The sequence below is a fragment of the Muntiacus reevesi genome, chromosome 1, assembly GCF_963930625.1.
Source record: "Muntiacus reevesi chromosome 1, mMunRee1.1, whole genome shotgun sequence".
NCBI lineage: Eukaryota > Metazoa > Chordata > Mammalia > Artiodactyla > Cervidae > Muntiacus > Muntiacus reevesi.
Genome location: NC_089249.1, coordinates 161,327,092 through 161,340,227, shown reverse-complemented (window position 1 = coordinate 161,340,227; position 13,136 = coordinate 161,327,092). Strand labels below are relative to the sequence as shown.

The window sequence follows — 13,136 nt, the reverse complement described above, 5'->3', positions numbered from 1 at the left end:
GCAGGCCAGTCTAAGAAAAACTTTGCCTATCATAACATAGTCATGCAATGAGGAAAATGAAACATGCCTGGGGATATACAGGCTTCAGAATATTGTCAGAGACTTGAAAGCTAGGAAGGATCACTGGGAGCACCCAGGTGAGAAAACGAAGGCCCAGGGAACTTCAGGGGCCTTGTCCATTGTGTACTTGGGGGAAGATGATATTTTGAGAGCATGTGAACTGATCAAGAGGTGACAACAGACAGCCAGAACCTGCCTCAATAGAAAATAAGAGACAGAAGTTAAAGGGAAGAGAGGAAATTTGTCCCGTAGGACAAAATACATCTTGAAGCAATGACTGGAGTTTCAGTTAGAAAGCCTCACCTGCAGGGTGGCAAACTCTTTCCAAATGTTAGCCCCTGTGTGTTCAAGGCTGTCAGGCCAGAGCCACACTGAGCCTCCATAGGTTGGTACAGTGAACCCTCCAGACTGAATCACAAAGGGACCACAGCCCCCAGCCCTGCTCCTGGCCCATTGCTAAACTTCAAGAGGCCAGCCCCCACAACTTGGAACAGATGGAAGAAAATGTACATCCCTTGGCGGTTTCTCTAGACAGTAATTAGGAGCTGATCTATCGTGGGCCTTTGGAAGGATTCCGCCCCCGTCCTGCCTGGTGCTGGGATCAGCTCACACGGCTCCTGTGTCCACAAGGCACAGAGAATACATTGTCCATAAGGAGGATTATTCTGTACAAGAAGTTCAGACAAAGGGAGAGGTTGTTCCCAGCTGCCTGGGGGAGGTGAGAAGGGGGTGGGAAAGGGACTGGCCTTGCACTAGGGCATTCCTGCAGAGATCAGCTTCTTCCCTTCAACAGCAGGACAGGAGGTGGGCACTATATCGGCTCCAGTTCAGTCCAAACACCAGGACTGATTGTGGAGTTTGAAGGAGCACTTAGCTAAAATCTGTCTACCTTGACTATTTCCCAAGAAAGTGCAAGGTCAAGTTAAATGACTAACTAGGTAGGGCAGCAATAGACACCAGCAGAGGAAGAAAACAGGGTGACTTGGGCAACGTGCAAAAGAGAGGTTCAGCAATGACAGAGTCCCAGTCTCAGGGCAGAGCTGGAGAGGGGCAGTCCTAGCAATGGGTGTCATGCAAATACTGATGTAGTAAGCTTCCACCTTCAACAGGATGACCTCTGTGCCGTAGTTAAGTTTCACAGCTGCTGCTTCTTTCGCCATCCCAGACGCACACCTGGGAGACAATGGCCTAATCTCATTTTCCCCGGGTCCCCAAGAGTAGAAGAAAGCCCAGGCCCCAGACAAAACAGAGCCATTAGAAACTGGACAACACTACCAGAGGGAAGCAAGAGTGCCATCTTTTTATCTTAAATCTGAGCAAGGGAGCAGCAGGTCAATGTCCTCTTCTCGAAACTCTATAATATTATCTCTATTCCCTCCTTTGGGGATGAGTGTGTTAGGGATGGGAGATACTCTCCATTGAGGCACTTGCTGGGCTGTATGAGCCCCTAAGTTGGTGATGCTGCTAGGTTTGTACACTCCAGAGGATCTGGGGTTGGGAGGTTGGGAATGAGAGCATGTCCTCTCAGAGTGAATATAGACGTAAAGACAGTTTGCTTAAGGGCAGGAGATAGAAGTGGGGTCCCGAGTATGCTCCTCTTGGGACATACTGGAAGGCACTTCCACTCTGGGAGGACAAGGAATCCATTTCAAATAGTACTTTGGGGATGACATTGCTATTAGTCTGAGACAACAAAGACACTTGGGGTTGGTTTCAACAGGTTTAAAATGTTTTCAAGAAACTTTCAACAGGAAGAATCTTTGGGTGGAATAAAGGAGAGTGGTCACCAAGATACTCCAGGGGTTTTGGAGACGCACACCTTGAATTCTATCCAATGTGACAGTGAGCTCGGATATTTCCAGTGCAAAGGGAAGAGAAGAGAAGGAATGAGTGAGTGGGCTGCCAGACGGGTAAGGCAGCCCTGCTGTAGCGGGGAGAACGTCTGACGCTGCCTCAGAGCTGACGGCAGGACTCGCCTTGCTCTGTGTGCTGTGATCAGTGAGCTGTGTGGATACACGTCTGGTTGTGATGGAACTGAAATGGATGTGACATCTGTGACTACTTTTTCAGTCCTTTGCTGCCACAGCCTGGCAGAGTCCTGCCTGGCACTGAACAAATACCAAAGTACTAATGTGTGACAGAAGAGAACAGAAAAAAGGCAGCTGGGAAGAATGAGCATGCCCTCTTATTACCTCTCAAGACTTTTAGATCAAACCTACAGATAAGAGGAAAAAAAAAAAAAACCTAAGAAAACTTTTTATTGGAGAACAAACAAGAATTGCCTTGGGACTTGGTGGTCCAGTAGTTAAGACTTTGGGCTCCCATTGGAGGGTCTGGGTTTGATCCCTGGTTGGGGAACTAGATCCCATATGCTGCAATTAAGAGTTCACCTGTCGCAACCAAAAATCCTGCATGCTGCAACTAAGACCCAGCACAGCCAAATAAATAAGTAAAATTTTTAAAAATATTGCCTTGCAGCAACCCTCAAAGTCTCTGACATGTAGTCTCCAAACCCCACATAGCTCTCTTAATTTACCTGCTGTCAGATAACCCTGACACAGTGGTCATCAACTTAAATAACTTTATTCAGAGCAATCCTTTGGTCCTCTTCTGCTGACTCAACTCCTGCCCTTGCTTGCAAAGGAGTGCCAAGAAAGGCAGCTTAAGCTGGTGACCCAAGCCTACTCTCCTCTCCAGCTTTATAGAAGCAGGCAAAAGTGCTGGCAGCTGCCACCTCCCACCATCCACTTGACCCTTATTGGAACTACCAGCTCAGTGGACTGGAGAAAAGTCATGCTAACTGAGCCCAGGAACCAGGCACACTTTGAGGATGACTCAACCATAAGGAGAGACAGTGTGGGGTGCAATTCCCCTCTCCCTCCAAAATACTGGGGGGAAAAAAACATCTGGAGAACAAGGGACATTTTCACGTGCTCACAAAACCCTTTTTCATGTAGTCCTGCCTGGCAGAGCCATTTCCTGAGGAAGCCCCCACCTACTGGGACTTCCACATCTTCCCTCATGTGCCCAGGGTGGGGTAAAGGATAGGGGACTCTAACTAGTTCCCAGATGAGAGCTGAATTGGCTTCTGACAGGATGGAGAGCAGAGCAGGCCCAGGCTTCTCCAGAGTTGTTAAGTGGATGGTCTGTCTCGGCCCGGAGGCCTCATCACCTGCAGCCTGGAGAGATGGCCAGGCTGGAATCTGGGAAGCAAGGCCTGCGGAGGCAGCGGGCCTCTAAGGACAGAAGCTGTCACCGGCTCTGGTGGCACAAAATAAGCACAGGCTTTCAAACAAAGCTGAGCGGTCCACGATCTTGTGTCCATCAGCTCACCACAGACATGAAGCAGTCTCAGATCAGGGCAAGTTCTGGATCGAAAATCGAGGAGGGGGCAGTGGGGAGAAGTGGCTGAAGAAACTCTCATTTATTGAATACTCATTATTTCATAGATTATGCTAAGTGTTTTCCATCGTTTTCCCATTTTAATCCTCACAACAACCCTATGAGGTAGGTATCATCATTTATAAACCAAAAAACAGGCTCAGAAAAAGCAGGTCACTTGCCCAAGGTCACACAGCTAGTTGGCAGTGGAGATGGGATCTGTCTGTGGCTGAAAGCCTGTGTTCTTTTCATTGTACCCATCCAGGTCAGCTTTGGGCAAAAGGCAGTTTCACTTCCCAACTCTGAAAAGAGCACCTGGGAGTGGAGGTTGCCACCTGCACTCACCGCTGGTAGGGATGCATGGAAGCCGACTTGATGTTGGTTTTTATCCCACTTGGCATTTTCCCTAAAAAGAACATGAAGAAAGACACCTGAAGCACAGTCAGATATTCATCATAAATCAGAAGTGTTGTCTCCCAGGTTCCCTTCTGTCACCTCCTCCATCAGCTCACAATCTGTGGCATCTGACCTTGGGTGACAAGGATCAGAGGTATGGCTCCCTGCTCAGCCCTCGACCTGAAGGTGGTCAGGAGGAGGAATAGTGGGAAGGGCTGGAACACATCCCTGCAGGCTCCTGCTCCTCCCCTAATGGAAAAAGAGAGCCTGTCCCTTTGTCTAGACAGCTTGGAAGAAAATACTTCTTCCAGCTGCTTATATCCGAACTCCTCCAGACTGTTCTTATAATTACTAAGAGTGAGCAGAAGAGACAGGATACAGAGAAGGAATACACGTAGCACTGGAAAACCTGCCTGCTGGTCAATTCCCAACACATCTACCCAGTGATCCTAATACCTAGTGTGAGACACTGAAGACACACCTACCCAAAGTTAAAGGGGACAGAAGGGTAGCTAAGGGCAACTTTAGTCAAAGTTCTTTCTCATTGTCTGGTGCCTATTAACAGAGTCTCAAATGAGGCTTTCACTCTCAAGAGTTTTTTTCCGGGTCACAGTTCAAGGGACAAAAGGAGAATGTCTCCAGTTCTGGGGATGGGGTGAGGGGAAAGTGTGGCAGATAACCCAGTTTATTTGCACAGCCCTGCTCAAGGTCTGTCACCAAGCCAATCCTTGTCACCTTACCTGGCTGACCTGCTTGGGCCATCTGCACCCCACTGAGCATTGGCTGCTGCTGACTTGGAGCTCCTGCCATCTGCACCTGCTGTAATCCTGAGGCTCCTGCGAGGACTGTTCCAGCTCCCGGCTGGCCTGGCTGGCTAGGACCACTGCTGCCTGAAGGCCTCCAGTTAGACAGCCCCTTTCCAAAGGCGACAGCTGCCACTAAGGCATTGGTGTCTGCTGGATTAAAGGTCTGCTTGTTCGGCCGGAGACCTGAAGGGCAAGGGAATTGGAGACCCTAAGGTATGCCTCTGGCCCTGGACTGCATCTAGAACCAGGAAGACCAGCTATGAGTGCCAGGGCTTGGAGTTCTGGCTTCGGTTGCATCCAGACTTCCTGGCAACCCAGAGGAAGAGCCAGAGGACCCCCATGACTATCTCAGAATTCTCCCTTCTCCCTTTGCACCTTTCTCCACCTGCCCCAGAGCTGGCCTTAAATATAGAAGGCCAAAAGAACAGATGCATACCCTTGGCTAAACAGCACATCCCTACATCCTCATTTCACCACTACCAACACCACCCTTCCTATTTCGGTGATCTTATCCCTCTTTCCCCCACCACTTTGCCACCAATCCCTCCATACCTCCACTCTCTGATTCTCGTTCCTCTTTGTTGATTTTCTCCAGAAGGTTTGAGCACATTTTGTTCAAGCTCTGGATCTGTTTCTGTAACACATGTAAGTTTGTGCAGAAATTAGGGCAAGCAAGAAATGATTACAGGAAAGTTTCTTTCTTGAGCTATTCCAGGGGCAACGGAGGCATAACCAACTGCCATACCCTACAATAGAGGAGTGGGAATACTCAGCTTCTCCAGGTAAAACTCGGGGGAGTGGGGCAGCGGGGCAGTGACTCAGTCCAACCTGTGCTGCATCAGCACCAATGCGAGCAGCATCCGTGGTCAGCTGCTTCTCTTGCTCTTCAACCTCAGGGTCAGGCTTGGTTCTCAGATGGTCAGGGACCACCTCGTGGCTGAAAACAGGTACCCGTCCTTCAGTCTGCCTCTGCAACACACAGATTTTATTGATCCTACTGTGCACTCCAAGAAGATTCAATTCTGGCCTGATATACACACAGTTCCTTTCACAGGCAAACAGTGCATTTTCAGGGAAAACACAACCTAAGACTAATAATATCTGGCTTCCTAAGACATCATCCCTCTCAATCCATCCTTCAGTTCTATCTACTCACCCCTATCTCTACCAGATCTAAGGATAAACCCCTCTCTGCCACATTTTAACCAAAGATTGAAACAGGAAAGGTTACAAAAAAACAAACTCTTTGCTCGAGACAGGTGTTGGAGGTAAAGAGGAAAAATGGTCTTTATCTTGGTGCCAGAGGCCTCAGGTTAATTTAGCACTCTTTGGGAGTGGTTCTCCCAACTCCAGAAGGACAACAAGCAAGGCCTCCAAAATGCAGCCCCCACTTATTGCCACACACTACTGTATATTCAAAATTTCTAGAATAGAAACCAACCACTGTGCTGTCAGTCCTCATTTAAGAACTTTGTTTCCTAAGCTGCATCCCTCTCCTCCTCTTACCATGAGATCTTCATCTCGGTCTGGGGACAACACCAGAGGGATGATGACTTGGTTGCGGAACAGTGGTGTCTTTTCATGCTTCAAGACCTTGTTCAAAGTGTTCAGCTGTCCAGAAAGTAAGGCAAAGCTGTCCAGGACAGATGGCCTGGTGGTGGTAAGAAGACGTCAGAATGTTCCTGGTAAAGGAGCCTCAAAGGGGTCCCTCACACTAGGAATAAACAGACTCACCCCCAAAAGACTCACAGCCCTATGCTGACCTGGGCAGGAACTAGACTGGCTCACAGGGATTATGGGGTTAAGAAAGAGGGATACACTTTGAGTTCCTGACACAGATAGAGAAAAAAGACAGGTCATTATAGCAGTCCCACTTATCCTGCGTTTCACTTTCTGAGGTTTCATCTACCCGTGGTCAATAAATAATAAACGACAAATCCAGGAAATAAACAATCCATGTTTTTAAATTGGGAGGTGTTCTAAGGAACATGATGAAATCTTGCTTCATCCCACTCTGTCCCACCCGGGATGTTAATCATGCCTTTGTCCAGCGTATCCATGCTGTATACACTACCCACACAAGTAGTATGGAAAAAAACCCCACAGTATATACAGAATAGGATTCAGTACTAGATTATGGGGAACTACTATATTTGAATGGGGTGAAGACAATGGCAAAATAGGAACGATGGCTACACTATTATCACTAGAACTTCAGAAACTGGGTAAAAGATCCCCTTCCAGATCCAAACTTTCTGAGTAGATTGGACCTAAAAGACTTGGCAACACCCGTGGCAAGAAATCCAGTATGAATACTGTGGTGGAAGGACCCACTGCAGGAGGACCTCATTCTGGAGAAGTCAAACAGGGAGAATGAAAAGCTAGAAAGAACCTGGGTTGAGAAATTGGGCATTTCACTACTTCCCTTACAGTTGGGGCCTAAGGCCAACTTCAGTGTTAAATGTTAGGAAACCCAGCTCTTTCTAAATCAAAAGACGTTCGCAAAGTGATAAATGCTGGAGATACCCTATCTAGCAAGTGGTCTAGTCCCCACCCGTGGAGCCCTCCCCAGCTTTCCCTGGCAACTCTTACCAGGTCAGCCGGTCATACTCGTTCTCCAGCTTGTAAATGAAACTCCCCAGTGAGTTCTTCAGATCAGCCACTTGACTCAGCAGTGCATCTAATGATGCCTCAAGCTGTTTTTCCTCCCTCTGAGCCAACAGGAACGGGTTGGTTACTCAGATGAGTGTAAGGATGATGCACACAGAGGACGGCTGAAAAGCCAGGGTGACAGTGTGCAACACCAGTACAGGGACACAGAATCTCATTGGCACAGGGAGAGTCAGGTTGTTTACCATCTTTGGTATTAGGATCACAGAGAGCATCAACCCTTAGACCTTTAAACCCATTCATCTGACCTCAATTCCTCCTACCTACTGATTGCTTCCTCTCGTTGCTTTTAATCCAGGCGTGATTGTTTCTCTATATTAGGCTCGGTTTTTCTCTGTTCTCCCTCAATGGACAATTTCCACCAGACGTAATGCCTGGGATTTATTATGTTTGGGACACCTCAGCAGCATACGTCTTCTGTTCTAGAACCTGCCTTGTGAACCTGGCTGTTCTTGGCAATGACATAATCTCTGGAAAACCTACCTACACAGGAAGGCTCCTCTGAATACTGCCACCGCCACCACCGCTGCCACCCCCACCTTCCTCTTCCCTCAGCATTTGCTGTTTTAACCTCTTCCTTGCTAAATTAATCTGCACTCACTTTATTGCTGTGCCAATATTCCTGTGCCCCTCTCGCAAGCTTAGTCAACCTATAAATATGTACTGACAACTACCCCTGTGCAACAAACAGTGACAAATGAAAAACAAAACAATAAAACCGCACATGCACCCAAGCACTAGGCAAACTATATTAAAAGCTGAGGGGTCTCCATAGCATTTCCTTTACGTCTACGATCGCCAGTTTTATCTCATTTCATCCTTAACTACTAGGGCACAGACTAGGAAGAATGAAGCAAAACTGCAAAACCCCGAAAGTGCAGGACAGGAGCTGGGTTCCACCCACGGCCTCAGATTATTTAGTCTGGCTTCTGGCCACCACGGTCCCACAATTCCTTCCACCCTCGGGCTTCTCTCCAACTACAGATTCTCTCTTCTGTCGACATCCAACAGCCTAGGCCGGGGCCTGAGCCCGAGCCCAGTCCACCTCTTTCTTGAGCCATCTTCCTTGGACTGCAACTTCCCAAATTACAACTTGATCCTTTTCCACACCCTAGCAAGACAGTGCTGCCTTCTCCGTCCCAACTTAACCGCAGTTTCTGTCTCCTGTCAGCCGGGCTCCACCCCCATCCCTCTCCAGAGGTCCTCGCACCCATCGCGCGTCCCCTTATCTCACAGTCGCGGGCTCGACCCCGTCCTCTCAGCCCCAACTCCTCACTCTCTCCTCGGTCAACCCACTTTCGGTCTCGTTACCCGAAACTAGCTAGCGGTCATAGCAACAAACCGGTCCTCACCTGCATTGCGGCGGCGGGGGCGGTGTCAATCACTTCCTCTTCCGGTTCCCAAGTCAGCCAATTAGAAAGCGCGAAACTCGACCCTCCCACTCACTACCGGCCCCACCAGTCGCGAGACCTCCGGGTCAGGGGTCAGGAGCGGAGCACCGTCTCTGGCCCGGGCCGGCGCGGGAGGGCTGTGTGATGGCCTCGGAGCGCCCGGAGCCGGAGGTGAGGGGCGGGCGGGCGCAGCGCTGGGCCTGGAGATCCGAGGGGGAGGGTCCGGCGGCCGTGGCCTCCTCCGGGTCTGGGGGCTGCCTGGCCATCCCGAAGGCCCAACAATAGCATCTCCTCACCCCTACTTTCCTCTGGGGGGCTAGAGGAGGAACTCGTGGCTCAGTTTTGTTTGCCGAGATTTAATCCACGACTCTCAAGTCTAGGGCTCTTGGGTTCTTTGACCTCGTAATGGCATTCAGAAAATCTGTATTTTGATTTTCTGTTGTAGTTTCAGTGGGCAGGTTTGCCGGTTGCTGCATCTTTCAAATATTATTGGAATGCCATAAACAGCATGAATTAATTAGGTTCTAGCGCTCATGCTATTGGAGAGCAGTTTAGATTTCATGAAAAAACGTTGGATTCAGAGTGAAACCTCATTCTAGTATTGGCGCTGCCCTGTAGCTGTCTGTGCAACTTCGGGCAAGTCTTAACTTCCCTGATCCTGTTTCCTTCTTCTTAAAATACCTACCTTCTGGTCTATCGTGAGGATCACACGTTTTAAATCGGAAAATGCAAATGAAGCATCCTTTAAATACTAAGGACCATGCAAGGAACTTTTGTATACATTGTGTGGTTCAGACTTCTGCAAGGAAGGTGACAATAGCCATTTTCATTTACAGACAAACTAAAAATCGAGAGAAGTGAAGTACATTACCCAAGTGCTACTCTCAGCTGGGGAGTAGCAGAGTTTTGGAATTAGAGTGTAAAATGTCAGCTTTGGAAAGAAAACATCACTAGGAGAGGTGCCCAGTGTTACAGGAGAACATGTGAGTGAATGGAAAGGGTGAGAGGTGTATAATCATGCATTGAGTCCTTACCTATTGAATGCTTACTGTGTGCCAGAGACCATCTTAGCAATATCAAAGATTACTCTCAACCCTATGAAGTAGACACTGTTATCCCCATTTTTCAGTTGAGGAAACTGAGGTACAGAGATATTAAGAGTAACAAAGTTGCACAGCTAGTAAGTGGCAGAGCCAGGACTCCAAAACAAATGGTCCCTTGTAGATCTTGTGTTCTTAGCCATAATGTTTACAATGCAAAAAGAAAGTAGCCACAGGATGGTAAATCTCCAGTGTTAGGATTTGATGTAATGAGACCCAAGATTAAATACAACTGTAGGAAACTACCCTATTAAAAAGGATCAGATGTGCTCACAGGGCTGGTGGAGTAGCCTATGCATCAGAAATACCATTACTGAGGAATACTCAAGGAATTTGGAGCATGTTTTGTGAATTAAAATGAGGAGACATGGAGGGATGTTGTGAAATAGAACAGACCTTTCATGCATATAGACTAAAACAGCATTATCCAATAGAAACCCAATGCAAACCATATGTGCCAGTTTTCTAGTAGCCGCTTAAAGAGATTTAAAAAAAATAGGGAAATTAATTTATAATAATATATTTTCTTTAACCCCATATTTCCAAAATAGTGTCATTTCAACATGTAATGAATATTAAAAATTATGAGATATTTAACGTTCTTCTTTTGTACCAAGTCTTTAAAATCCAGAGTGTATTTTACACTTAAGCATATGTCACTTTGGGCTAGCAATATCTCAAGTGCTTAGTTGCCACAGATGGTAATGGCTACCATACTGAGCAGTGCAAATCTAAAATAACTTGAATCAACACACATTCCTGGCAGTCTCACTCAGCCACAAGTTCATTTGTTAAATTCTTGATTTGCATTTGTGAAAATCTTACCCCAGAAGGTAAAGGGAGTGAAGAGTCCTGCCCCTTGGCAGAAAAGTGACTGTTAGAGGTTATTATAATCCCAAGAAGAAAGATTGGGCCTAGTCAGATTTAAGAAGTCATCATTCCTCAGATACTTAAATGATGTGTCTGTTATGGACTTGGAATTGTGCTATGTATCAGGGTGGATAGGGAGCAGTGTAAGACATTCCCTATTTTAATGGCGTGAACAAACATTGAATTATAATAAGTGCCTCAAAGGAAAAGTACAGAGTGAGTGAGTGTTTGACATTCAAGCATGAAGGAGTGGAGGGTGGCAGTGAGGAGAGGCGGAATACCTTGCAGGCAAAGGGAAATTGACAATCCAGAGGGAAGGAGAAACTGTGAGCCTTCAGAGAACTTAGAGGAAGCAGCAGCTCATGTGGGCTCGGTGACCGTGAGAATAGCTAACATGAGTGCTTCCTGAGTTATCATCTAATACTTGGGAAATCCCCATGAAATAGGCACAGTTATTATCCCTCTTTCACAGGTGAGAAAACTTAGGCACAGAGAATTTAAGTAAATTCACCAAGGCCTTATTCTAATAAGCAGTGGAACCAGTGTGTGATCTTAGGCACTCAGACTCAGGGAGGTGGATGAGAGATAAGACTGGTGAAGAAGATTCAGGTTGAAGCCATGCTTGAGGTTCAGGACTTTGGCATATGTACAGTGGTTCAAGGGCAGGTGAAAACTCTTTTATGGGACTCTGTTAACAGAAAACAGCACAGGGGTTGGAAAAGTCTTCAACAATAATTTGTACCTTAACCACCAAGGGTCAGGGGCAACAAACAAAAAGCAAATTAATGAGATGAACATTGTTTCCTTCATCCTGGCATACATAGTATGCAGCACATGCCTCATGTCTTACTCAGCTTGCTATGAATGGTATGTAGGCCTCAATGAATGTTCCAGAGAATGATAGGCTTTCTCTATCATTGTCTGATTCTCCTGGTTAATTGCCACAACATCCTTCTGAAGTAGACATTCTTATTCACATATTAGAGATGAAACTGAGGCCTGGAAAAACTGACTTGTCCAAGCTCAGTTGGATACCAAGTAGTAGAGCATATTTGAATCCAGGTCTCTGCCTTCAAAACCCTGCTGTCTCTTTGCCAGACAACTCCAGTGTACTTCAAACTCAGGAGGATTCAGTATCAGGGATTAAATCCACGTGTCAGTGCTGTGAGGATACAGCTAACTCGGGAATTCTCAACCAGTGCAGTGGAAGAGTGACTTGGGGGAGCTCATGAAGTGTAGACTCCTGAGCCCTCTCAACTCTTAATTCAGTTGGTCTGAGGTTTCTTCAGTTTAACAAGCACCTCAGGTGGTTCTGATGCCACTGGGTCCTTGGATCACACTTGGAAAAATGCCACTCTAGCTGCCTGAATTAATTCTTGAATCTTGGTTTTGATAAATTGCTTCTTGAATATGAAGAAAACTTAGAGCTGATATTTGTGAAAATGTAGTTGTTGACTTTGAAGGATACATACAAGGGGGAATGTTGTGAGAAGGCTTGAGTTAGGAAATGTTCCTGGTTTCAGGAGTGTGGATTCTGTAAAAACCGATGAACTAGACTTCAGTTTGGCCTTGAAGAGTTAGTCCGTCATTCAGAATAACCTTTGAGACAAGGTGGAGAAATGGAAGCTACACAGTAGTGGAATTAAGCAGCCTACTAACAAATAGTCTGAAGAAAGTCTTCTAATAGGACAGTGCTTGTCTGTACCCTCCATCTGGTGTATCCCCCTTTCCCTCCTGACTTAGTCAACTCTGCTCAACCTTCAGGGTCACTTTCTCTTAAGACCCACCTCTGAGTCAGGTTACTTTGTTACATGCTGTCATAAAACCACATTCTTATCCTTAGGCACACCTAGTTTGTATTAATATCATAATTAGAGTGATTATCTGATTGGTTTTTTTCATTATATGGTAAATTCTATGAGAGCAGAGAATGCCAGTGTTTGCTTTCCATCATATCCTTAGCCCTGTGTTGGCACATAGCAAACTCTCTGTAAATTTGTTGAGTGACAAATGAATGCATACTCACCTTACCTTTGTCCTCTTTGGACTTGGATGAGGACTTGATGGCATTGTGATTGAATCAACAGGGAAATTAAGCTGTAAAGAGATTTACTAGAAGAAAAAACAGCAGCCTAAGCTTCACAATAGAATAATAGGCTGGGTTTATCCAATGTAGTAGGACGAATTGAATAATTGTATGTGTCCAAAAAAAGCCAGCTGCATTAGGACAGAATAGGGGATGTGTCTAAGTAGCAGAAGCGAAAAAGTCATAGAGATTTCTCGAGTCAACAGCATGGTAAAGCTTTCCCCAAAGTAAATAGAATGTGGGATACTCTGAATCTGTGACCTCACCTGGGTCTTATACTCCATTCTGACCTCCACATTTTAAGTTGAAAAGTAGACCAGCCAGAGTTCATTCATGGGCTTGTGATCTAAGATATAAAACAGGGAACTCAAACCAT

General features: G+C 46.4%; 2 protein-coding genes across 3 annotated transcripts in view; one reads left to right on the top strand and one right to left on the bottom strand.

Annotated features, from left to right (window-relative positions):
• Window positions 1-3,469: 3,469 nt before the first annotated feature.
• On the bottom strand, window positions 3,470-8,702 carry MED8 (mediator complex subunit 8). 2 transcript variants are annotated; one of them, XM_065929577.1, is made up of 7 exons: window positions 8,666-8,702; window positions 7,236-7,354; window positions 6,150-6,294; window positions 5,472-5,612; window positions 5,196-5,277; window positions 4,578-4,826; window positions 3,470-3,847 (listed from the first exon to the last, which is right to left on the bottom strand). In XM_065929577.1, the coding sequence occupies exons 1-7, from the start codon at window positions 8,669-8,671 to the stop codon at window positions 3,783-3,785; spliced, it is 807 nt and encodes a 268-aa protein (XP_065785649.1). In that variant the 5' UTR covers window positions 8,672-8,702; the 3' UTR covers window positions 3,470-3,782. The 2 variants fall into 2 exon arrangements, with proteins under 2 accessions (XP_065785649.1, XP_065785657.1); XM_065929585.1 differs by having other exon boundaries at window positions 4,587-4,826.
• Window positions 8,703-8,777: 75 nt separating this feature from the next.
• SZT2 (SZT2 subunit of KICSTOR complex) overlaps window positions 8,778-13,136 on the top strand; it is a 53,398-nt gene continuing 49,039 nt past the window's right edge. The window contains exon 1 of the mRNA XM_065914757.1: window positions 8,778-8,875. Within this exon, the coding sequence (XP_065770829.1) occupies window positions 8,849-8,875 (27 nt within the window). The 5' untranslated portion in view covers window positions 8,778-8,848. The remainder of the gene's footprint in view (window positions 8,876-13,136) is intronic.

Bases quoted from the DNA above. Each gene is read 5' to 3' on its own strand.
- MED8 (XM_065929577.1), bottom strand. The intron at 5,613-6,149 runs GTAAGAGGAGGA...TGTGTGTTGCAG, and splicing joins ACCGAGATGAAGATCTCATG to AGGCAGACTGAAGGACGGGT. The intron at 5,278-5,471 runs GTTGGACTGAGT...CATGTGTTACAG, and splicing joins TTGGTGCTGATGCAGCACAG to AAACAGATCCAGAGCTTGAA.